Genomic DNA, 27248 nt, shown 5'->3' on the forward strand with positions numbered 1-27248 from the left:
CCAGCACCTGAGGTACTCCTATGACAGACAACAACACCCAGCTCTGATGATCTGTCAGTAACAACTCCTGCGTAGGGAGGTATACTGAGGGTAGGAACGGTATCACTAGAGGTTCAGACACTGATGTAGACATACCTGTACATGAGCCAGCACCTGAGGTACTCCTATGACAGACAACAACACCCAGCTCTGATGATCTGTCAGTAGCAACTCCTGCGTAGGGAGGTATACTGAGGGTAGGAACGGTATCACTAGAGGTTCAGACACCAAGGAGTCACTGATGGCTCGCAAAGTCACGTTTGAAGACAGTACACTGGTGTTGGCAGAGACAGCTCCTAGAGCTTCAAAGTAGCACGAGTACAGTCCTGCAATACACAATTCACACCACAGCTTTTAGATATTTGTTGACTTCGCATGGATTCCATTTTAAGCTACAACATGTTATTTTGATACCAAAAAATATCAATAAAGATATTATTTGACAGCGTACAAAAAAACTTGCATAAAATAAAACGGTTTATAAGTGAACACAAAAACGTAAATATCACTTTCAATCAACTTCAACAAGGAAGCAAGCTATTTCTACCACATATCGCGTAGCAGCAAGTTAAATAGGCTAAATCTAAAAAAAAAAAACAAAGAGAGGACTAGAAATGTTTGTACATAAGACTCCCTCTTATCCGGACACCTTTTAACCTGACATCGGTTTAACCGGACTACAATCGGCGAAAAGACATCTCTTTAACCAGACAAGTTTTATCAGCACATTGGTTTAACCGGACTAGTTCGGCAGGAAGTGGGCGGTACTAAAACGACTGTTCTCGTGAGAAAGATTTGAGACCAGTGATCACGTGTCTAAATACAATGCTCTCCTAAATTTAAGTCAAATACTGTATACAGTATTCATTTAAACGGTCCGTTTTAACGAGTTTTTGGCGACGTCGGTTTAACCGGAAAAACCGTCATCCGGACTGGTTTCGGTCCCGAGGAGTCCGGATAAGAGGGAGTCTACTGTATGTCCATTTTAAAATCAACTTCAACAACAGGAAAGTGTAAATGTTTTAATAAAGTATCAATAGGAATACAATTAATGTTCTTTGGCTTTTATATGTGTACCGTGGCAAATTTAACTTACCAGTGTGGGTGTCAAAGCTGGGTTGTACGTTGAACACATGGTGTATGTCTACGGGGGTCATGGGGCTGTTGAACCGTATCTCGCAGCTAAAGGGCAGCTGTTGGGGCTTGGTAGAGGCTAAGGCGGGGCAAGCGGGGCTCACCAAATTAGATGACTTCTCCACAGAATCATGGTCACTGAGCAGTAGCAGCGGCACTGAGAATGATCCCCAGTTGGTCAAGTTACGGTTGTTCAGCGACAAAAACACTATCTGCAATTATCATTTCAAATTTGTTATTCCCTCTAAGGCTTACTATTGTACTATTTACGGGACTAAATTGATCAGCCGACTATCTGCGACTGCGTCGGCTCATCTGAGGGGAAGGGGAAAAGTTTGGGTCTCCGTAGACGGGCTCCAACCCCCCCAACCTATTGGTTGTGTTTCGACATTTCAGAATCTCTCTTCTTTAGGTCTAATGGAATCCATGAAGTATGCATTTTCTTGGTTTCTATATTCCGTCAGTTACAGTACAGTTTTCTAATCTTTGTGTTTCTTGTACCACAGTAGACTATTTTTAAATCTAGTAAGCCTGCTATTCTGATTGACAAAATTCCTCAAAACTTTACATACTTTTTACAAGTATTGAAATTGACAAGCAACTCAGTTTCAATTCATCACAACATTCACAGCCTAGTTTCAGTTATGACATTAAACATGAAATAAGTCTTTACCGTAAACCTTACTTTCTTATTCCACGGAAATTCATTCAAAGCTGTATTGTTTATACTCACCGCCTGTATCGGGTGCACACGTATCAGAGTGGATGTAGTTATGGAGTTCTTCAACTTGTACCTGACGAGTGCCTGACCAGGCCTCACAGCCCGAGCCACACCCGTGGGTGCCTCCATAGTCAGCACCTCGGGTGCACCCGAGGTCCACTCACCCGCCTCACCCGACCTGTCTAGTAGCGGCATGGAGAAACACGCCACGTCTCCAACAGTCATCTCACTCTGTTGAAAAAATGTAATTTTTAATAAGCAAAGTTAATTCCAGTAGTTAAACTTTTGCTAACTAATCATTTAAATCTTTGTTTTGATTTAGAATCTAGGTGATTTGTCTAAAAATTTATGTTTGCAACAAGCTTCAGTTATGACCAAGCAAACTAGTTTAAAAAGCACACCAGCGAAGTGTTCCTTACTACAATTCTAACCGGTTCCCACACTCCTATGCGATGATTAGTCTCGTTGATTTTTCCCAAATCATTATTGGCAACTTTGACGAGATTAACTAACAACCACATAGGAGGGAGCAGCTGTAATAGTAGTGGGAGAACACAGAGCTGGTGTCAGATTCAAACTAGCTCGTTTACAGGAGTATAATTTACGAACATCCCTCGTATTGACTCTAAATCAATAGGATTCGGTGATGGAAGATACATTATCACATCAGTGTTACCGAGTGTAAGAGCAAAACCTAAAATCCTATTCAAAGTAACACCTTAACTCAGCTGCATTTCACAGAGATAAAGGAGCATAAGTATGTAAACAACTTGTCTTTGAGAACCTCATCACCCATCACTCATAGAATACATACATATTACAAAGTAGGTATATTTGATTACCTTGGATGGACTGATCAGATGGTCAACTCTCAGTTTGACATAGTCTTGCGCTACCTTGATGGTGCCAGCATCCCAAACTTTTAGCACTGATGAGCAATAGTCTACCAGACTGGCTACCACAGTTCCGTTCACTTCTCCCCGCACTACCTTAACCTACAAGTAACAAACTCACCATCAAATTTCACATAAAAAATGTACCTATGTTGAAATAACAACTCAGATCTAACTCGCTGAAATATGAACGAAAAATATAATTTCTTGTAAGCCAAACAGTTAAATTTGTTTCCTAAATAACTAAATTCAATCTAATAACATCAAGAAAGTTTTGTGAGTTATTGTCAATCTAAATAGTAAATATTTAAAAGAAAAAAAGGCCTATATGAAATCAAATATTGACATTAAATGATACAGACGGCTCTTTAGGCCAGGTTTTAAGGATTTTGTAGTGGATAGGATGAACAGCAGGCTTGCCTTACTGATTAAGAGTTGAGTCCATATAAACACATAGCTAATCAGAGGACAGCTTAAAACAAGAAACAACTAACCAACTAGAAAAAGGTGCATGTAGTTTTGAAAATTCGATGTTTCATGTGTTAACTTGTGTTAAATGTTACTTCAACTCTATCCGTCAGTAAGGAAATCCTGCTGTTCATCCATACTACCACAAAATCCTTGAAATAAAATTCTGTTGACAGATAAGGTTTTTTCCAGGAACATTAGCCTATTATATTTCTGTGTTACTTACACAGTCAAATCTGTTCTGCTGGGTGCGAATGTCCGTGCGTGTGGCAGCAAACACTTGCCCTGCAGTGTCATGATAGCTCAATACAAACTGCAGGTCTAGTCCTCGTGGTAGGGCTGTGATTACCTTGCCCGAACCAACAGACAACTTGGTCTCTACATTCAGCATCACATAGTGGACCGGCTTCACCTGTTAAACACATTGTGAACAAACTGGGGGTAAGTAGTTTAGTTATACAAGCTTGTCTAGTTAACAAGGAAGTACAATAAACACCCAGCTACCTCGCTTCAAGCTAGGTCAGTTGGTTTTTAATGAAATCAACTTGTTTTTATTTTATGAACACTAAACAAATAAACTGTATACACAAAATATTACACATAAAAACAACCCCTGAAACTTCGACCATAATTTAATTTCTTATGAGTAGATGATTCAGTGGCATTTTGGCAACGCTTGGGAAAGTGGTCCATGCCTCTAAAATTTCTGTGAATGCCAGGGATTAAACGAGCCCCTCTGCTACCAAAGTCTGAAAAACTTGCGACAGCATCCGTTACTTTGTTTTTTCAATTTCTTTTTTGACTGCAATACAGTTCTCTGTGATGTTTTCTTTTGTGGTTTTCCAGTGATTTGTGTGCTAATCTTGGGATGTTGTGGATACTTTTTCACCTATAGACAGAATCAGATTCCAGATCCAAAACATCATAAAAACAGTCTATATTTTGTCTATAACAATCCTTTCCCTTGAATAACGCGAACAACTACACTAGAAACGCACCAAGGACAATACTTTTGACACCACATCCATACGATTCCTTTATCAACATATCCCAGTAGCAGCCTTACCTCAATGTTGACCGGCAGATTCTGTTTGAGTCCGTTGTCCTCGATCGAGTGAATGAGCACCGAGGCGGATCCGAGGACACCAAACGCAGCCACAGTGCCTGACTTGCTTACCAACACCACAGGAGCTGACTGTGTGAGAGCTGTATTCTGTGTGCTACGACTGTCCTCAGACAACCCGACGACACTGTAGGTTATGTCACTCACCTGCAAGTTTCAAAAAATAAACTGAACTAGGTAGGGAGTGAATGAAAAATTGCAAGTACATAGTGTCTAGCTTGCCATGGAACGTAAGGTCGGCCGCACACCTAATACCATTGCACGGCGAGGTGCCCGATAGAGGAGAGCTGCATACAGCACAGCAACAGCAAGACATACACAACAGAGAAGTTCCCACTGCTTTCGACAAATGCTGTCACTGTGCCACATGTGGTGCCGATCCTCGCGCATGCGCACATCTGGTGTGCGCCCAGCCTAAGTAAGCAATCATGGAAACATCAATCATCTCCCCCAATCACAGCAACATCTGTAACTATCATCCACAATTAAGTGTGAATTTCTAACCACAAACAATGACAATTAGAGAAAACCAATGTAAAACCAATCATGAATGGATATCCGGCCATTGGCCATTGATGATCAGGTTCTATACAAAATTCCATAACAATCCTCAGACTTTTTTGGGTAATTAAAATCTTGTACGATTTATGGTTTCGTGGTTGAATGGACAATCTGAAATAAATTAATTTAATAAATGAGATACCCACAGAACCATGTTTAAGGGGGTTTTAACCTCAAAAAACTAATACGCTAACATTTAAAGATTGTTTTAGGATTTGAGCTCAAAACTCAAGAATTTTACTTTCACTAGTTAAATACATTCCTTAAATAAATTACTGTATTACAAAATTGTTCTCTACCAAGATGTTTGTCACGTTTCTAACAACAAATTTTACTCACAGAGTCCTTGTTGGTGCGTAGATGCATCTGAGAGAACGGAGCCATCAGTAGTGTTGACGCCTTGTAGTTGTCAGGCTTGGTGAGGGACAGATCCTCGTATATCTCTAAATCAAGTTGGTCAAAGAACTCAACGTTGTGCCGAGCTGTCCTCATGGTTACGTTGAGATGTACAGTGACTCGGCCAGGCTTGAGCCCAAGCACTCTCATAGACAATCTGTCTTTTTCAGGCACCTGTAACAGGGTAATAAGAAATCAAAGTAAATAGGAAATTATAGGGGTTTGTGTAGTTTGTAGGATAGTAACTTGGGCTTAATAGAAACACAACAATGTACCAGATTCTTAAATTCTATCTGAAAAAATAACTTTTATCATGGAAAGATCATACTAAATTAGTTATATTAATGGAGCTTGTCCTAGTTATAAGACAGGACAATAAAGTCTGACATACTGGGTGTAAAGTGGACTGGAAGGGTGCTGGGTTTGAGAAATGCTTCTAACTAACTTCTTTTGTAAGACAAAAATTTCCTCTATCCTACTGCAATTGCCGTAAAAGATAATATTGTATCTGAAAGATTGAAAATAAGCAAAATAGGCTGTTTTAAAATAATTTTTGACAAAATAATCTTGAAAGCTTAGAACCTATGTAATTGATATGAGATCCCCAAAAAAAGGTCTTATCCAGATAAATACCACGAGTTCACGATTCAGATAAATAGGTTACAGAGACGTTCACGATATCACTGTCATGATAGATGTTCGCAATATCACCACAATCACGGGAGATGATCACGTTATCATTGTGACCACAGGAAACGTTCACAATTTTACCGCCATCACGGGATAAGTTCATGATTTCATCACAACCGCTTGAGACATTCACAATTTACTGTGATCACGGTAGATGCATGTTTTGTTTTTATCGCCGATTTTGGAATGGGACTTGAAGATCATCACTTTTTACTGGAACCCCCACTACCTGGCCAGCAGACCCGCATTAACTAGAGCTCCATTCTGCAGGTATGCGTGAATCATAATTCTTGGTCTAAACATCCTTTAGCTAGTGCTAATGAAAAAGACAACATTCTGTTACTGTTAACTATTTCACTTGACTATAACAGCATTTTTTCTAGTGTTAAGGTACACATCTTAAACATTTACACAGTTTACACAACTGATTTTACATAGCCTATACGTTTATGAACCCAGATAGTCAAAATGCCAATTTACCTCGAGCCCTGTCCCGTGGAAGACATCTTGTAGTTGCACAGTGTCCGGCACGGAGGTAGACCACCTGAACACTAGAGGTGGTTGTATAGAGCCCAGGACCAGTGGGGTGAGTTTGTCAGGTATCCCAGCAGCCCACAGAGGCATCTTGCAGCCCACCTGTAGCTTCACAAGTGGACTGTGGATCTTGACACCTGACACAGTATAATGGATAAAACATGTATGCAAATAAAATGTGCAAACCGATTTGCATGAAATTTTAAGGTAAAAATATTTTTTAATTGTATTTGTAGTATTGAAGAAAAATAATTTTTGCTATTGGGCTCCCTGGTTTCTTTTAGTGTGGACTCAGTTGAGCGGCAGTCATAAAGGATTGGCCTCCGCATCAGTCAGGCTTAGGAGACGTACCAACTTTTGGGTTCACAGTTCCCTGTACACAGACTACTTAGAAGAATGTACTTTTGGTTGAAAGAGTCCTACCATTTTACCCCCAGGGGAGTGAGCTGGTCTGGAGTGTGGGAGTTTGGATCCCTAGGTTCTGGATTCAAATCCCGCCAAACACCAATAGTTTTAGCTGTGACACACTAGGACTATGTGTGGAGGAAGGAAATGTAAAAAGTCTTACCCTCAAGTGGAATGACGTGCACATTGACTGTATCTTTGCTGTAGACCACCTTGCTGCCAGTAGACTTGTAGTAACCAATGGCAGAACCAGTCACAGTCATGTCTCCCACTCGCTGTGCTTCTATGAGGCCAGCTCCATTAACCTGGGAAATATTCAATATACAATCCATGCACAACATTGTTAAGGCCGAACTTTTTAGATATTATAACATCCAAATTATAAATAGGTATATGAAGATTATTTTTAACAATATTTCAATTAAGAAGGATTAAATACAAAAAGAACTTAGTAGACCACAAGCTCTTCTCCTACCGCCCCTACTCATCCCATCCCTTGGGTATGAGACAACAACACGTTCTGTCCCGTAAGTTTTAGGGTGTTCTAATTCTACATCGTTGCTTAGAGGCAGGCGTCACAGTCACGAGATCATCTTTGTCATCTTGCGCGATCACGGCAATTTTCCGATCAAGCCATCTTCGCAGATGAGTTGGGTATCGCTATTGGAATCGACTTTTGACGACCAATTCTCAATACTGAACCCAATGTCCAACTATCGTTTGTATCGAGAATCGACTCATCCTTAATTTTGGGGAAAGTAGTCAAAATCCAAACATTTATTCCTATTAGGTATCAAGTAAATTCATCATGCAAACTTTTTCATTCTTTAACATGTATTTATTTGTATTAAATCACCTTAACAGAACAATTATCAAAATTTTTTGATAAAAAACAGTAGGCCTGCCAATAAACTTATTGTACTGCTAGTTTCGCCTCCACCTAAAATTTATGTCTTGCAGATGTCTAGTTTATTAAGTTTTATTAATACATTAGGTTTAGATATTTTGATTGTTTTATCCGATATGTTCCACCTAGCCTATAACTTTGAACTTTTTAATTTTTTTATTTTTATTGTTTTATGCATTAAACCTATGTTACCATATGTTTTATACTATGAATAACAATGACAATGAAGGATTTGATTTGATAAGGCCTACCTTAGCAATAGTTGAGTCGGATGAGGTGAACTCCATAGCAGTGTCGGGTTTGGGTCCCCCCACAGTCGTCAGTTGGAACAGCGCCCCCACGGGGAGGGTGAGCTGATGAGGGAACAGCCGCAAGGGAGGGAACACCTGGAGGGGTTGAGGGTGACTGCGTATCTCCCTCTCTCCATAGCCACTGGTGAAACTTATTGACTGTTGACATAAGAAAAATCGTAAATTATCAAAACTAATTCCGCCTAATGTAAAAGAAAGGAAATATTGCATTTTATGTCCTATTTAAGGCTAAATTACCTTTTGAAAAATAAAAATATCTTAACTAAATATATTATTGAATTTTAGAAATATTATTAATGTAAATTACGAATAGAACAGGGCCAAGTGTCGATTGCTGGACCACACCATACTCCACTGGCAATACATCGTTTAAATGTTCACCGAATGAGACAGTCTGTAGCCTATTAGAGGTTTTTTTTTTTTTTTTTTTTTTTTTTTGTCCTAAGGACGCTAGGCACGAGCCTGGGATTGTTTTTCACATTACTTCAGGCTAGACCTAGGGGTTGCGGCATTATCACTTAGATAAAATCCATTGGTGACTTGGCAGGGATCGAACCCGGGACCTCAGGGACTGAAGTCCCGCGCTCTAACCACTACGCCAGCTCGCTCCCCCTATTAGAGAGGTAGCTGCTGAAAAAAATTAACAGAAGCGTTTCATTAGAATTTTCAGAGCTTTAATGACTTTTTTTATAAATCGCTGGGACATCATTAGTCTCCTGGGATCATGCCAAAAATGTTCAATTTTGGTTCAGACATTTTAGCCATTGCAAAAATTCTAGCCGCTTGCAAACCTCTAACTTAAATGACCCGAACCGAGCTTAGCTCAACAATTATTTCTCCAAATTCAAATTCAAATTCACTTTATTGACACATAAAAACATTTGTACATAGCAAAGCTATTAAACTGGTTTGTCTGACTCTAAAACAACAGTTACATATAGAGAATAAGGATGATTTTGTTCATCTGCTTAATTTTTTTTAAAGTCACTTACAGAGTAAAATACTTGGTTTAAAAGATAACTTTTTAGAGTATTCTTAAATCTCTTTAAACGGATTTGGCTTTTAATGTTTGTTGGTAGATTATTAAAGAACTTCATACCCTACCCATGTAACAAGGGCCCATTTCATAGATTGTTAAGTTATGTATTTGGTATTGAAAGTTGTCTTTGCACCTTAAGTTGTATGCATGTAAATGCTGCTGTCCACAAAGAAGGTCAAAATTCTTCTGAATGAACAGTAAGCATGAATATATATAAAGAGATGGAAGGCTCAATAATCCTAACTGTTTAAACTTAATAACCAAATAACTCAATAATTAAACCAAATAATAAATTACTCTAAACAGATCTCTCAGGTCAACGGTTGGTTGGCCCGATCTGAGTCAAAAGTATTAGGGAGTCCTGACTCTTAGAATAGATACACAAATGAAAGATTACAGAACTAAACACACTGATATTTTTCCTAAATTAAGAATCTTATTTTACTTAGACAAGATACAGAACTCTTGTAATTTTTCTAAGCTTTTCTACATTTAAGATAGAGCGGAGAAACTCACCGTCGAGCCTAATTCCAATCCGGTGATGTTAAACCTGACAAGCCCGTCCGTGTTGTCATCTGTCAGACGTGTGATGGTCACCAGCTGACTATCTAGATGAGGCCGCAGCTCTAGTAGATCAGAGTCAGACACAGAGAGTGCGTTGTCGACTGTGTCATACAACCACACCACCGCAGTAATGGTACTGCCTTGCTGTACTCTATCTACCATCTCGACCTGCATGCTGCCCACCTTCAGTACCTACGAGTAAATAAATATGGATGGTAAAAACATTGTCCAGGATATAGCCTTATTCTGTAAACATATTTAGCCTATATAACCTATATTATAGCCTAGATGTTCAATGATCACAAAATCTTTCTAGTACATATTAAGTAATCTTGCTCTTTCTAGTAAAACTTACTACACAATGGACATTTACAATTATTTAAATGTTTGTAATAAGTTACAACAAGCTTAAATAACCACACTAATTATTATTGTAAACTGAAGAATGTAGGGATTGGTGGTCAGATATTGCAACTTCTCTCAAACTACCTATCAAATAGAAAGCAACGCATTGTAATTTATAAAATTTGTCACAAGTTCTTGTCCGGATGGAATAATATCAGGTACGGCGTTCCTCAAGGTTCCATCCTGGGGCCAACACTATTCTTAATATTTATTTAGAATGATATAGACTGTAATATATTAGGCAAACTCTTCTTGTATGTAGCCTAACACAAATGTTATATGAAAAACCCCAAAAATACATCAATTAGAAATCATTGTTCAGAAAACAATAAAAGAATAGTCAACGACAAGCTATCGCCGGACCACTGGGGAGGGTCGGGTCTGATAATCCGTCTATTGTCCACCCCTGAGGTGGCTCGACCCTCATTAGTGCCGCTCGTGCCGCAAAATACCATAAATAAATTTTTTAAATATATAAAAATCATTGAAAATAATAGTTTTATTGAGATTCACCTAGAAATGTCAATAATTTGATTTTAAATTTGATGTAAATCGGCCGATTTTTAACGATTATTTAATTACCAATGTACTTTAAAATTACGTAATTTTACTTAAAAATCAGCCGATTTACGTCACTTATCCTTATCCAAAATTTAGCCCTCTAGTTTGGCCCAATGGCGGGATGTGCATCCACCCTACGATGGCTTGCGCCATGGTTGCCTTGTGACACCGGTTTTCAAATTGAAATTGATTGGACCGAAAAATGTCACAAACTTAGTATTAATGATGTCAAGATAAAACTACTACTACTGATGTATAAGTGAATTTACCTGTATTTCAACAATTGGAGAGTCATATGACAGACACAGATCAACGATTCTCAGATGAAGAAGGCCATCAGATTTTGGGAATATTTCAATAGTCTTGACACCATCGTGATACTGAACTTCTGCGATGTCTGTAGAACTCTGATGGATGTTGAAGAAACCCGAGCCATGACTGACTCTCAGTGTAACTTTGTTGTTGGGATGATTGAACACTGTCGCTCGTGCAGGTGTTACTAGGGAGGCGTCCACCCATAGAATTGTCAACGAGTTTTTAATCACTGAAGAAAGACTTTCACCCACTTCACTTTTAACCCAAAAAACAGGAATGTCAGGAGTGATTTTGAAATAACTTAGCATCACCATTTTGTAGCTCTTGACAGTAGCTTCCACTATAAGTGTGCCTGTTTGGTTTCTCGGATGGATTATCTGGTAATGATACAGTGGTATTAGATAGTTGTACTCTTTCACATCTTCTAGAACGACCATACCATCAAATTGTACATACCCCAATGAGCTACTAGATAAATACCAATCTATATTGTAGCTAGTAGCGTTGTCAAAAACTCTTCCTAGGGCATCGGTGATTGTCACAATGATTTTGATTGGTTCATAGTTCAAGGCGACCATTCGGGTCGAGTCTGCGCTGTAAGGACAGGACTCATTGACAGGTGTTTCAGGAGAGAATGAAATAAAACGAGGGTTCGCACAGACAACTTTTACAGTAGAAACGCTTTCTCTGTACTTCGAGTTCCCATCAACTGCAGCATTTTTAACTGAGAGCTCTACACTGTATTCCCCAATGACTTTACACACCACCGAGTAAACATAGAACTCTGACGGGCTCGCTGAGGTGACTTCCCCTATGTGTATTCCTGTAGTCGTGTTGGCAGATATGGAACGTACATGTTCTGCGGGTCTACCCAACCACACTCGTGGTCCGCCTTTCCATACAATATCTCTTGATGTACCCAAAGCCAAAACAGTAACCCTCTTCTCAGGGTGAACCACTTCCAAAGGACTATAGGCAGCCACGTCAGTCGCCGCTTCCAAAACCACATTTTTGACTCTATACGAAATTTTCACCCTCGTAGATCCGACTATTTTGCCAAACACTGTTACTGTTGCACAAGCCTTACCTACAGGTTTAGCGCGGGCAGTCGTATTGTGGTAGAAATTGTCATGCGACAACTCCACTTTGAACGGAACTTGTTGGCAATTTGTGAACGGAATTCGTTCTAAGTTTCCGTTTTTGTCAGTCCTATCTGCATACAACACGATGTGCAGAGTGATTGGCTTCATAACTGGAGCTTCTAGAACATGTTTGAGGATCTCCAGGTGGGAAGGAGGCAACACTTCTATGTGAGAGAAAGCCTTGATTGAAGGGTTACGAGACATTGCCACGCCTACTTGAGTTTCTCCTAAGCTGTGAGATCTGACAATTCCAGACTGAGAAACTGTGGCTACTGATGTATCATAGGATCTCCAGATGTAAGTGCCATCACCACCACTAGCTTTTAGTTCTACCTCGTACCTGAAATGCATAAAATTTGTTAAGTTCACATTAAACAAGTGGCTGGAATTGTGATAGACTTCAGTTAGCTCACCAGAGAAAATCAAAGTCCTTGGACTAAGAAATCTACAAGGTACCTAACTAAATATAACACTGATAATCTGTCTTAAAACCTTCTCCCGCAGGAATTTTTAGATTAGGACGAGATACCAGTCTTTTAGGACATTTTGTTGCATAATATTTATTACCTAGCCCTGCACTCTAATTTTCTCACACCGTAAGTTAACTATATTCCTTTTCATTTTAAAACACTTCATTACTATGGCTATCATAAAAGCAATTGGTACAATTTAATTGAATCACCTTTAAATACAGAAAACAGACAGTAACTATCCATTATTTAAGGCTAACACTGTTTTGGTACAGAAAAATAGTCAAAGTGAACTAGCTTGCTTTTTGTAGGATACCTATTGATTGAAACATAAGCTTGTATCATTTTTGTTTGATAAAAAATGCTTATATCAGGGTGTCTACTACATTCTGGATAAAAAATTCATGGACAATTCCCGTACATTTAAGGACCTTTGTCGGTGTGATTACAGAATAATATTCCTGATTTGTCAAACTGTATTAATCTTGTTCTTCAATGTATAGTTGTTCCAGAGAGAAAAGTATTTGGCATTATTCGCCCTGGCACAACGTTAGGTTCTCAACTACTTTTGAAAAAAAAAAAATCTTTCATGCATAATGAATATATTTTACCTCGGTTCTAGGTACAAAATCGGTATGGTAAGCGGCTACCAGTAAGCACAGAGTAAGATTATTGTCTTTTCATCTGCAAAGTTAATATCGACACATAGCAATCATTAGTTTATCTTAGGCTCAATTACATTTTCTTAGTATATTTTACAGCACTTTCAAAGAATCAAAATACCCAGGCCTAGGCCTAATTATTTAGGAGGGCCTATATAAACTGAGTAACAAACAATGAGGTTATAATGTCAGCAAAGTCACTACAATATCATCATTCTAGTTCATAAGATTTAGATTGCTTAAAGCACACAATGCAATAAATAAATATGGGAAATAAAAAAAAATGAAACCTGACCGCCAACAATGTACAAAGATACAGAAAATGCAATGACATAATTTGAAACCAAGTAGGCCTAGGTAGTGATAAAAATTTAATGCAAACAACAATGCTTTTGGTTTTGTCAATTGAAAGATAAAATATCCATAAAAAAGGGTTTAACTTAGTTATGTTTAAGATTAGTTACATGTTTTATGTGAAACCATAAACAGTTTTATGGCACTAGGCAATGGCCAGCGGCAAATTGAAGTACAAGAAAGAAGTGAAATTTAACAGCCATTATAAAACTATTATTTCCATGATAAAATATGTTTGGGATCTAATAATGATTACCCTAGTAATAAATAAATACGTTGTAAAGGAATAAAAGTGATACAACTTTTATGAGTTAAACTACTAGTGAGTCAACAGTTCTTGGAAGTACTTGACTTGACATTTGATTGTTGTGATAAAACATTAATGGGTTTGAGACTGCCAATGGGGTTTTTATTGCATAATTACTCTAGTAATAAATTATGAAAATGTAAACAAACATCTGATAAACCTTTTATGTGCTCCTAACCAACTAGCGATCGATAAAATTATGGCCCATTAAAAATTTAAGGACTTAGTCTGGCATCTAAGGACAATTCCCGTACATTTCATGGCCAGTAAAAAATTAAGTACAATTCCAGGTTTTCCCGGATTTCCCGGTTGGTAGACACCCTGTTATATGATTAGTTGATATGATGTCATGGTGATCTCAGGAGCTACACCAGCATTACCATAGTTGTATACAGTATATGAGGTTACCACTCTAATGTCCTAATTACACTGGTTTGACTCAGTATAAATATTTTTTCAAGAACAAAAATTTAAATTATAAACCAAAAATTCCGCTCACTTGGTTACACTGGGGTCCCATGGAACGATGACATGATCAGGCACAACCTGCAACCGCGGGTATATCAACATGTCCTCCTGTGCGGTTATGACAGGTTTGAACTTGACCTCTGTGCCGCCGATAGTACGGACCGTCTCTAGAGTAGCAGTGACTGGTGCAGTGCCGACTTTAACAGTGACACCGTCCACCACGGTACCATTCCGGGTCATGTCGGTTGTGCGGAAGTAACTCTCCGAGACTTCTGTCCGAATGTAGACAGAGTCTCCGATGTGGATCTTGTGGTTGTTCCTGAAACAATCAGACATCGAGTGTGAAAGAAGATGTAGGCCACAGGTGGATTGGCTACAGTAATAATGTATAGATTGAGAAGAATGCTAAAGGAAACTGGTTTAAAATTGTTGTCCAGGTGTACTTCTCATTGAGGTGTCTGCTATGTCAGGTGTACCATGGCGTGATAGGTATCAAAGTTAATATGAATCAGTTGTAAATTATAGGTTAGAGAAGATTTATATTGGCACAGTCTATTCACCATCACTGGCCAACAACAACACAGGATACCTATTAAAAGTATATATTTAGGATTTAAATCTTACATGTGGTCACACACTTCTTCATATGACCAAGAGAGGGGAGAGTTTGTTGAGTCAACACTATAACGCCTGTACTCACACAAAGTAGTCTATTGTGGTCTTGCCTGCTGCTACTGTTAATGATTCGTATAGCCTATTTCTTTTGATAATGCAACTACCAGAAACAGTCATACTGTCTGTTCTCACTAAGAGCACAGAAAACATACTACTATAACCCAGAATGCCAACCGCATGGTAAAAACCAGTGTTTTGAGAGAGCTTTGCCTGTCAATCCGTAGGCAGCGCCACCAGCGTTGCCATGCACTCAGCATAGCAACGCTGGTGGCGCTGCCTACGAATTGACAGGCAAAGCTCTCTCAAAACACTGGTTTTTACCATGCGGTTGGCATTCTGGGTTATAGTAGTATGTTTTCAGTGCTAAGAGTGGTGTATTGTGATATGGCCTAGCGCTACTGGTAATGATTTTACTGCTTGACTATTTACCTGTCGTACAGCAGAACTTGAATGGTGCAAGGCTCGTCCACTAACACAGCCCAGTTGTTATGTGGCTGCAGTGCAAGACGTAAATGAGCAGGTTCTGTTACAACAACAGTAGCTGTAGGTAGCTTGACTACACCTGTTTCCCCATCCAGTACCCTGTAAAAATTAACTAGCGTTACAGCAGCTCAGTAAAATCAGATGATGACGAATAAAAGAAATATTTTAGTGTAAAATGTTTATTCAGTCCATTAAAAAAAAAAATTAAGTCTTGATCATAAACTATTTGCCTACTCATATTTCAAATAATAGCTGGTAATGCATTAGTAAGTTCAGTTTATGGAACATAAAAAAATGTATAAAGCTATTTATTGTTGGAATAGATATTTATAATTTGAATATTTGTTTAGTCTATGACCTCACTAGTTTTCAGAAAAAAAAATAAGATGAGGTGACATTCCTAAATCCTTGATTCATATAGAGGCTAAAACTCCATTAAGTTATAACATTGGATTGAATTTTTTTTGTTAGTGACCAAAAATTTATTTCATGGCCATTAGCCGACGAAAAATTCATGATATAGTAAAGCAGGGCTCTAAAAAAGTTTGAGGTTCAAGCAATCTGAATCGTAAATCCCAGGCTTGAATACCTCTAGTTTTAACACAACCCTACGCATGAATTTTGACAGCACTCAAATTATAAATGTTCACTTGTTATTATCGCAAAGGTTTACTTCTCTAATCAGCTTATCAGTGGTTGATTACCTGTGTCTATCGCGCAACACCACTCTAGTTTGTCCAAGACGCAGACCTCTCACAACAGACACCGAAGCGTCAATCACGATCACATCACTATCCTCTACATCCAGTACATACTGCGGAGACGGTAGCGATATCTCGTCCAGTCTGCCATTCTGCATCTACAATGTAACTAAACTGTAATATTGTCACTTAAAGACCATTTTTAACTTGAGTAATTTGGTGGTCATCAGTGCTACTTATTAATTGGTGGTTCTCACAAAGTTTTCAAAGTGTGTAGAATGTGTCTAAAAGTGCAAGGAATAAAGTGGAACAGTAAAAGGTTTAGTTCCTAATGCATTAATAATAGCATTAAGAGGTAAATAAACAACATTGTTGCAATAGCTCGGAATAGAGCCAACAACTCACCTTGTCATATTTTTCATGGTTTTATTGATGTGGGTAAATAAAGAATGAGTTCTGTTGATTTAAACTTATTCAATAGGCCTACTATAATTTTAGATCAACCAACAAAGAAATATCTTTAAAAATAACGTCATATTACTTGTTAACTTTGTTTTAAGTTAATTTTTTATGGTAACAGTGTATCCACAAGACCAAAACAAAAATCCTACTCATCTGGTCGAGAAAATCCCGCTTTAATACAATTTTTTTAAAATCACATTATATCCCACATGTATTTTCCTGTTCTATTTCGAGTGAAGTTTTTGGTGTATAATAATTAAATAGCTCTAGTATCGTATTTAAATAGATATTTTATCGTATTTAAATAGCTCTTTCAACTTTACTACAGTACTGGGCTGGAATAAACTAATCAATTGGGTTTACATGAAACATGAAAATCATTATAAAAAGGAAATATATTGAGCCAAAATCTTGTTTTATCCTGCATCCCGTTTTAATCAGACTGCCCGTGGTCTGAATATCCTGTTTTCCAGATAAAAATCCTGCGTATGAAAACACTTGGTGGAAAATTTTAAGTTATTCTACCTCGTATTTGTTTGTAGGATTATTGTTCTCTTCTTGAGATTCACTTACCTGCAAGAGCCGAAACTTGACAGTGTCGCCAACCAAAATATGAGTGTCTGGGGGGTCTAGAAGCAGGTTGGCCACTACGGTCAACACGACTTCTACTTTTGCCACATCACTGTACTCTGCATGGGGAAGCTGCACTGACACCTAGTCATACAAAAAGGTACAGGCATTATACAGCAATAAACAGGTAATTAAAAAAAGCAATTTAATTTTGTAAGATGAACCAGAAGATGTTGATGGGTTTCGTGGTAAGAGATATTGTATATAATCATAAACTAGAGGTTCTAAAGACTTAATGCTTCTTAGGCCTAAGCTAGATCATGGAAGTGTCTAAAGAACTTAGCCACAAGTATCAGCAGATAAAGTTCTTTCAATTTAGAATCGGAAATGTTTAAAAACTTGCAATCAATAAAGCCTTTTCTTTTACTCCACAACAGATGTTTAAATAACAATGAATTTCCTGTTTTATAAGAATAGTGATGAACAGCTGATATGAAAGACAAGAATAAGAAAGAAAAAAGCAAATGGTAATATGTGATGCTAAATGGGCCATAAAGTATATAAACAAGCTAGATAGTAACAAGCGGTTTCCCTCAGGGCCGATTTACCGAATAGGCAAGGTAGGCACGTGCCTAGGGCGCAGGGCAACTGGCTTTTTTGGGGGGTGCCAAAAAATTGGAAAAAAGAAAAAAAATTGTGGCCGTTTTTTTATGCGATCGCGGTAAACTGATAATCTTTTGCGGCCGTGAAGACACCTTAACAGTCTCCCACAATTGCGGCAAGATGTTAATTATTTCCCGCAATTGTATATACGTCATCATCGACCGTCTCCCGCGATCGCGGCAAAGTTCTGACTATTTCCACCGGATGTGTGGACATAATTATCGTCTTCCTTGATGGCAGCAATGTATGAACACATCCCACGGTCGTGATGAGATTATCACCGTCTACCGCGAATGAGGCAAAATTGTAATTTGTTGTTTTTCTCCCGTGGTCGTTTAGTCACTATCATCGTCTCATGCGATCACGGCAATATTCTGATCATCCTTCACAGCTCTGTGGATCTCATTATCGTATTGTGCGATCGCGGTAAAATCATGATCATATCCCGCAGTCGTTTGATATTATCATCATCTCATGCGATCGTGGCAAAGTTCTGATCATCCCTCGAGGCCTTGTGGAGACATATAATCGCCTCCCGTCTCCCGTGGTCACGGAAACGTCACTGTTGTAAATTAACAATTCCAGGTAGAAATAGAAAATTCACACATAGTTCCCGGTTCAAAAAAATTCACGCTTAATTCCCGGATTTCCCAGTTGGTGGTCACCCTGTTATATATTGCAAAGGGGCGCTCCTTTTAGTTGTGCCTATGGCGCTGACATGGTCAAAAACAGGTCTGGTTTCCCTTGCAGTATTCTTCAACCTGAGTTTTCCTCCTGGTAAACAATTGAATCTGTCATAATTCAAAGGTAATGCAGACCTAATTTTTTTTTAAACACCAGTTACTTTAGCAGTCTTCTCCTGGCAGAGATTTCATCTTAGTACAGTTTGAACCTAGGTTTAGTATAAAACTACTTCAAGCCTAACCAGTTTTCCTAGTTACCTTGGCCGCTCCGGTTTTCACCCCTTCTATCAGCACCATGCTGCCTCGCTGCCCCAAAGAGTCAAATTTGGCCACGGAATGTGGAACTTCGTACGGTGAGTCAATAAACGTGATGAACCGAAGGACTTGACTTGCAGCTGGAGTCTGGAAATTCTCAATGTACCACTGAAACTCCACTCCCTCCAAAGTCGTGAACTGGTTTCCTTGAAAATTTGCAAAACAGTTAACAATCTTCTCAAAATGTAAAACTTTTACTTCTTTATTTAAAAGTGTTAAACAGGTTGTTCAAGTGTATGTTCTGCTAATTATTTTCTAGCTTTGAGGACTGACATGGTCCATTACATGTTAAACAACAACAAAAAAACAACTATTCTAGATAGCAAAATCACGTTGCAGCAATGCAACTGACAACTAAACAATGCAACAAAAAAAGAATGAAAATTAGCTGCCGTTTATTTGTGTGTTCTTCATTGTAGGCCTACTCTTGTTTTAGTTTTAAAGTTATGGTCTTCAGCAGAAGACGATTAGAATAGACAAATGTTCTTGTACAGCTTGAAGATGGTTGACAAAAATAATTGCTAAATTCAATTTAAGATTTTATAAGCATGCCTTTACACCATTAATTAATCAACATCAATTAAATTTTGGTTTATGTTTAAGAATAAAGCGATAGCAGCTACCTAATCTTAGAAAAAGTCCAGGTACACATATACAAAATTTTGTCCACTGGAAGATATTTTTAAGTGTAGGAACGAGTTGTGCTAGCTGCTATAAATTTATTGTCAAAATCAAAATCATAATCCTGGCCTAGGATCTTTCCTCAAACAAAACTAATTATGTTAAGTTTTTAATGACTATAAATATATAATATTAGAATAGGTATTTGCAACTTAATTACTACCTACCGTAACTTTTCCAAAAGCTATAAAACCTTTTTTTTCAAAAAGAAAAAATATCTAAAACAAGTCACATTTATGGGTACCAATTACCAAATGATTGGATTAGATTACTATCAGGATCAAGTTTTTAAAAATGTGTTTGAAAAAACATTATATTATTAGAGAACTTACATAGCTACAGAGACCAAGCAAAACTTTGACCTACCTTGATTATCGTAAGCACGCACTTCAAACATCTCCGGAGCTTCTTCCATGAAGAGTTCGCGAGTCGTTGTTACAATACTTAGAGACTTGATAACATCGACGATGACATCACAACGCAGCACGTATCCCGTCCTCACTTCCTCGGCCAGTACAATGATGGTGTTTCTTGTCGGTTCTTTGGTGATTGCCGACACAACCGCTTTGACCGAGCAGCCATTGTCAATGTCTGCATCGAGAGGTGATACTTGGACTATGTCGGGCCTTGATGAAGTCCTGCAGAACAAATATTTAAAAGAAAAAATTGTAGACCTATTACAAAAATAAAATCTCTGTCTTATCACTAGCCTTGTCTATATATATATATTTAACTTACAAAATATTTACACACGCCACTGGTATTGTAGTCAGACAAAACAAGTTAACACGACCATGGATATAGCAGAGTCATGTTTGGGGAAGGTCTTTCTTTTCCCATTTAGGCGTAATTTCTTACTAAGAGTGCTAAAATTATCAATCATTAAGATGGGGATGCCACCTAGGTGCGTATTTTAACCCAAATTTGAGTGTAGAATGGTGTGTGATGACCTGTGTAGCTTTGTTACATGTCTAAGATCAGCGGTTTCATTAGTCAGGATCATTTATTTAAAGCCCAATTCGATCAGGAACAGCTGGGTCTAGTTTCGAACCATCAAAAAGCTACTGACTTTTCTCAGGATCGAACCAGCGACCTATTGAATTTGGGACATTCATCAGCTGAGGGTAGGGGGGCTTTCTAGGTTTAACTTATGGTTAGGAAGATGCTTTATCCTTGCGATGTGCCTTTTTTATTGAGTGCTCTATTGTCTGTTATTGCCAGTTTAAAAATCGTAAATTAATTTGAAAATAATAGAGTTGGTGTAGTCTTTTATAGTTTATGAGGGAATTTGATCCATTAATTATCGTTTCATATTTGTTAATATTAATTATTGATCGCACTATAACTATTTCACTTTAAGTCACACTTAATTTTTATCAATCTCAAATCAACTCTCTTGTAAAATGGCGTTTGCCTTGCATGTAATAAATAAATATATATTTACATGATTGTATATTTGGTAACTTAATTTTCAACTCATGTTAATGATGAAACAAGAAAATAAGGACCTCGTAATTGAATAAGAAGACCCCGTGAAGATGCCACAAAAGCTGAGAAATGTGCATAGACTGATGGACAAACTACTAGTCAAAGAACGCCAACGCAGGCAACAATAATAAAAGGTAGGTAATAAAAGCAATATATGTTTGTACTTTATTCGATAACATATTATTTAGGTTCTAAAGGTTCTAGGTTCTAAGGCTGTAGTATTTGGTCTCCAGCTAAGTAGGCCTTGGTACTTAAATACATTTTAAATCAGAACAGTAGGCCTAATCATTTACTAGTATAGTCTTAAAAAAACATTTTTAGATCAAATGTGAAGACCTATCCCAGATTTAATTCTTACTCAGCTATTAAAAATCTAGTAGTGTCGACACCCGAACGAATCTAGGACCGCAGTTGTTGCTGGCTGGTAGGCTAGGCCTGATAGGCCTATTGCAGCGGTACAGTGAGAGAGAGAACTGATGTTTCTACACAGTTGATATCAGCTGATCATTTTAAGTACGTAGGCCTACAGGCTAAAAATTCACAGTAGCCATTAAACTAAGGCATTAACTAATTATCATAACTTACCATTTGTAACATCCGTCCTCAGATACTTCCAAAGTAAAATTTGTGGAAAACTGATTAAATAAGGGTAATAGAACCCTCGGAACGTTTAATTTGGAGGCATCTACTGCAAATGATATGTTAATTAACAATAAAGAATACCACAACACATCTCTAAATTTGCATCTCGCCATAGTGAATTAATTCCAAGATTAGTTGAATTATTTAAGGTTTGTGCGTCTCTGCTTCTTAGTTGCCTAAATCAGGCTGTCTTTGATAAGCTTGACCTATATTTTCATTTCACCAACATTTCACTGTAGTTTCCTCAAAATGTTTACCCTCTGGATAATCTGTAACAATATGCCTTAGTTAGCAACATTAACATTAAATTGTTTGTAAGGTTTATTTTGGTTAAGTAACATAACAACTAACATTTTTGATGAAAGCCTCCGGATTACGTTGGATATATAAATTGGTGGAAATACCTACTTCTGTGTAATCCAATAGTTGCAAGTAGGGATGAGCGATAAATCACAGACTGTGATTTTGTCACCGATATTTTTAAGTCGCAGTCACAGTCTGTGACACGATATCAAAAGTAGCAGCTACCGGAGTCACAGTCTCTGTTCACCATTTGCAGTCGCAGTCGCAGCTTTTTAGTTCAAAATATCGACTGTAGAAGCGCGAGCAGCGCTGTGACTGAGCGAGTCACAGTCTCTGTTCCCCAGTCACAGGCTTTTAGTTAAAAATATCGACTGTAGGAGCGCTGTGACTGGGCTGTATCCGCCGTCCTTGTAAGTGCTGCTCTCTGTATCCTTCGGATTTTGAGCGAACTACTGTACTTTGAGCGGGCTTTGCACCCTATATCGTCAACAGCGCGAGATCACAGTAGCAGTCATTCGGGGTTTGGAGCAGTCACAGTCACAGTCGCAGTCACAAGTAGCGGGTTAGCCGTTCGAGTGATGCACGCCAATGGCATCGTCACAGTTTCGTAGTTTTGAGTATCACCGCACGGAGCGCCACCGTAGCATATATCGCTGTGACTAGTCACCGATATTTTTAACCGATATTTCTTTGTCACAGTCACAGTTCCGAGTGATATTTTAAAGTCACTGATATTCTCATCCCTAGTTGCAAGGTCACACAACTAGTTTCAACTTCATGAAGAAGTCATCTTCAAGCGTCCAGGAGATGTCACAATCACTTCATGAGAAGGTCGTCGATACACATATGGACCTAGTATATTTACACACGAACACGCACACCAACATAGTTACGTAAAAAGGTACATTTACAAAGATTAGGAGACAAATAAAAATGGTAACTTAGGGATAATGCGTCACAACCAGATGGACATAATGTGTGACGCAATATCCCTAAGTTACCATTTTTATTCGTCTCCTAATCGGTGTAACTGTACCGACAGATAGAGGATAAGTTGCAGGTGTGTATCGACGACCTTCTGATGAAGTGATTGTGACATCCGCTGGACGTCTGAAAATGACTTCATCATGAAGTTGAAACTAGTTGTGTGACTTTGCACAACTATTGGATTAAACCCAGAAGCAGGTAGGCCTATTTAGACCAATTTATATAACTAACAAGTTCACATAGGTACTCGTATATTTAAAAAGCAGGATAAAACTAAAAGATTTGTTTTGACGTTTCTGATAATAGAACATGGTCATTTGTGTATTAGCCTAAAGAATAATTTAATCAATTAGGCCTACAGCCTAAAAGAAATTAAGTCTGCACTAAGAAGAAGTTAATTTGCTATGGAAAAGTTTATTTCATGGAGCCAAATAGGCCAACCTATCAAAGATTTGTGGTAATTTGTTAGGCCTACCAATGCTTTCACGACTATTTTTGAGTTAACCTACCGATTAGGTAGGCTTCTGGCTCTGAGGAGTTGGAATTTTTCTGAGGTTTTCCCTAAAACCTCGTATTAGGCCTACCTGTAAATGATGCAGGGAGACTGAATATAAGTATACCCCTATTATCGGGGCAAGAAGTTCAATGGGACCATCGCTCTCCCCCTACGACCCGCATTTTTACTCATTAGGGGGGCAAAGTCTATAGGACCTAAGGCAAAATGGATAGGCCTATAAAGGGTCTCCCTGGAGCATTGCAACATCTTAGTCACTCCCCAAAGCCCTATATAATAAAAAGCTCGTGACAAGTACGGTAAGCTGGCACTTGGGCCTAGCCCAGGCAGTCTAGGCAGGGGATGGATGAAGAGATCCACCAGACCAAACTGCACCAGACTGCAAACATTTCCGCTGACTCATGGGGTTTATGATCCCTAACAGGAAAAGTAGGCAAGATAAGTGGTACAAACTAGGTAATTTGGATAACCTGATAACCAACATAAAAATAAAAGGAATCCACCTAGGGAAAAAACAAATTATTCCCCTAATATCCTAAGTAAAAAAGGGGGCCTGCCCGCTTGTAGGGAGATGGCCGATTGAATTCCTCGCCCCAAAAATAGGGGGTAGGATTAATTTCAGTCCCCTTGCCACAGCATTTACGGGTAAATACATGGTTTAACACGTTCACTGCTGAAAACCTTTACACAGGCGCTCCTAAACTGCGGCAAGGCCCCGGCGGAGCCCCTGCACGCTAACTGAATCAGCGATCGTTATTGGCATTGAAATATCTCAGTAAGACGAATCACAAAAGGGCAGTGGTGATTGTTCTGCGTTACCCCGAAAGTGATAGTAGTTCACTGAAACACCCAAAGATAGCAGCACTGCCTGGATCTATAACCAGAGTCTTTGTAATATAGCTCGAATAGAGAAAATCCCCGAAAACGGGACAAAAGCATTGCCAGATGGGATTTTAAGGGGAATGTTTAGTAGGCTACCAACCTACACCAAAATAAAGCTCGCATTCTAAGCTACAGGCTGGGAACAATAAACTTACAACCGTTCGTTCCCTGGCAATGGCTGAGCTCACATTGAAGCAAAGTTGTTGGCATTGGTGAAGGACAGCATTTCCCGCCCCGCACCAGAGGCGCCGTACCGCGGGCCAGAATTCCCGCCCCTCACACTGAACGTGTTAAGGGAAAAATGCCCACTCCTCAGAGCCAGAAGTCTACCAATGATTTTACCTATGCTATAAGCCATGACTACAGTATCGTACTGGATTTCATTTTCATCAATGGACCTGAATAATGCCAAAGGGTCGGTAACTTCGTTGCTAAGATTGCTTTGGGTTTACTTCATTGCTACGGATTGAACTCAACATTTACATTATCAGACATAGACAATGAATTTTGTGCATTAGATATAAAACAAGTAGGCTGTGTGTTGGTTAGGCAAGTCACATGTCACATGAAATCGGTGGAAAAATACAAATTAGGCCTAGCCTAGAGTAAAAAAGAAAATATAACCTTACCACATTACCACTTACCAACTTAATAACACGGTACAGGGTGGGTACCTACATTAATAAAAACAATGAACTCAAACAATAATTACGAGTCAACCATAGATAAGAATATTATAAAATCTCATAAATATACAACTCTCCCATGTTGTGTTCACCTCACGCTTACAAATTAATAATAGTCACAATCTCAAATATCACCCTCCACGATCAAATTTGAGGTTAAGATCACAGTTTACCGCCATTCGCCATTACCGGTTCGTTCGGCAATCGGCTATCGGCTTGTCCCGTCCGTTGCAGGGAAAATGGGAATGGACCGATGAACAATGGTCCATTTCCAATCCCACTCACTCCGCCAATGGAGCCAATCAATGCCATTTCCTTTATTCATTCTCGTCACCCTTTGTAAGTTGGATTAAAAAAGTCATGAAGCTTTATAATTATGTTTGGTTCGATTCGTAGATTAATAATTCAAATAATAAATTAATAACAATTAATGTTTTGAGTCATGGATTCATAAGGGCGATTTACTATGGTTTTCGTGAGAGGAAAATCCATTATCAATGGCTATACATGTATTCGACGTTATATCTTTGAATCGGAACTGAAAGTAGACTTTTTGCTCTGCTAAAAATGTTAAAGGTAATTCAAATCTACTTACAGTACTTACTTTCCGTGTCCGGAAATCAGACTTCGCTTTTCAAAAAAATAACTACCGGGCGATATGGCTTTGTCATTTGCTTGTAAAATATCATCAAATGATAAAGTCATGATAAATAGGGCACTTAAACAAGAAAACAAGTAATCTATGGTTCGGTTAAAGTCTATTACACCGTTCATAACCATTCAGAGTAAATTTAAGATTCAGTACACAGTACTCATTTATTTATTTTATCCTAACTATTAGGCCTACATTAAAAAAACTTTAAATTCATTGTTACAATTAATTAAATATAGTCTTACAATTAAAAAAAACATTTTTTTATCCTCTTCCCGCCCCTAAAAATACAAGTAGAGTACCCGCTTAAATCTAAAGTTATTTAAATGAGGAATAAATATGACTTGTTTATGGAAATACTAGCTGCCATACCTGTGCTTCGCAACGGAAAGAGAACGATAAAGAGAATAATCAATTCATAATGGTGATAAAGCACCAACGGAAAACACCCAACACACTTTATTACCCTCCCTGTAGCAGCAAGCCTAGGTGCTTTTGAAACCCAATGTTACTGGAATAGATTTAATTGAAAATCCAATATACTATCGTTTTTGTTTGTGTACAAACGCTAAAGAATAATCCGTGATGGAGGGGGATATCAATGCGGAGATTTCTACATGGAACCAGTTGCAGCCTCGCTTGAGGAGGTGTCAGTATCTATTGTTACTAAAAGAGAAAACAAGGAAAATATTAATTTCCTGGATACCGTGATATATTTATTTTGATACGTCCCATAAGCTTGATAGGCAAACTAGCAAAGTATGGTGTGGGCGGAACTGTGCTGAAGTCCCTGTCCTGTTATTTGGCAAATCGCAGGCAAGTATATAGTTGTGATAAATGGGGCCTTCTCCTGTGTTAGGAGTATCTCACATGGAGTGCCACAGGGCTCGGTGCTCGGCCCTAACCTGTTTAGTGTGGCGGTGAACGATTTGAGGCTAAATGGCTCCACCCTCCTTTTTGCTGACGACACCACCCTGATATCTAGAGGAAGCGACATTGAGCAACTGCATATTGAAGCTGACCATCTTTTGGAGCTGGCCAAGAACTGGTTTACAGCAAACCACCTGAAATTAAATGCAGCCAAAACTCAGTCCTTGCTCTACACACTGAAGCCACTATAACCGAAAGAGATGAGGCGGTTAAACTTCTAGGTTTCTGGTTGGATCCCAAACTAAGCTGGAGCTCACATATTGATAGGGTATGCGCACGGCTATCTAGGGTTATTTGCCTCCTAAGGAAACTTTGGAACATCATTCCGAAGCAATTCTTGATAACTGTGTACCACGCTCTGTTTCATAGCCATCTTATGTACGGCTTGGTACTTTGGGGTCATTCACCAGCAGCACAGGACATATTATTGCTCCAGAAAAAAGCTGTAAGAATCATAATGTC

General features: G+C 38.5%; 1 protein-coding gene across 1 annotated transcript; it reads right to left on the reverse strand.

The window, feature by feature from the left end:
- Positions 1-2: 2 nt before the first annotated feature.
- Positions 3-25218, reverse strand: LOC128997212 (nuclear pore membrane glycoprotein 210-like). Its single transcript, XM_054422816.1, has 20 exons — positions 25163-25218; positions 21776-22101; positions 20069-20340; positions 18965-19167; positions 17364-17504; positions 16332-16486; positions 15574-15726; positions 14501-14788; positions 11021-12548; positions 9738-9977; positions 8123-8320; positions 7128-7269; positions 6506-6696; positions 5279-5509; positions 4322-4525; positions 3482-3667; positions 2737-2889; positions 1907-2125; positions 1136-1385; positions 3-365 (listed from the first exon to the last, which is right to left on the reverse strand). The coding sequence occupies exons 2-20, from the start codon at positions 21943-21945 to the stop codon at positions 106-108; spliced, it is 5184 nt and encodes a 1727-aa protein (XP_054278791.1). The 5' UTR covers positions 21946-22101; positions 25163-25218; the 3' UTR covers positions 3-105.
- Positions 25219-27248: the final 2030 nt, after the last annotated feature.

This window comes from Macrosteles quadrilineatus, unplaced genomic scaffold, assembly GCF_028750875.1.
Source record: "Macrosteles quadrilineatus isolate MER2022 unplaced genomic scaffold, UCM_ALF_1.0 Scaffold_6__1_contigs__length_79288215, whole genome shotgun sequence".
Classification (NCBI taxonomy): domain Eukaryota; kingdom Metazoa; phylum Arthropoda; class Insecta; order Hemiptera; family Cicadellidae; genus Macrosteles; species Macrosteles quadrilineatus.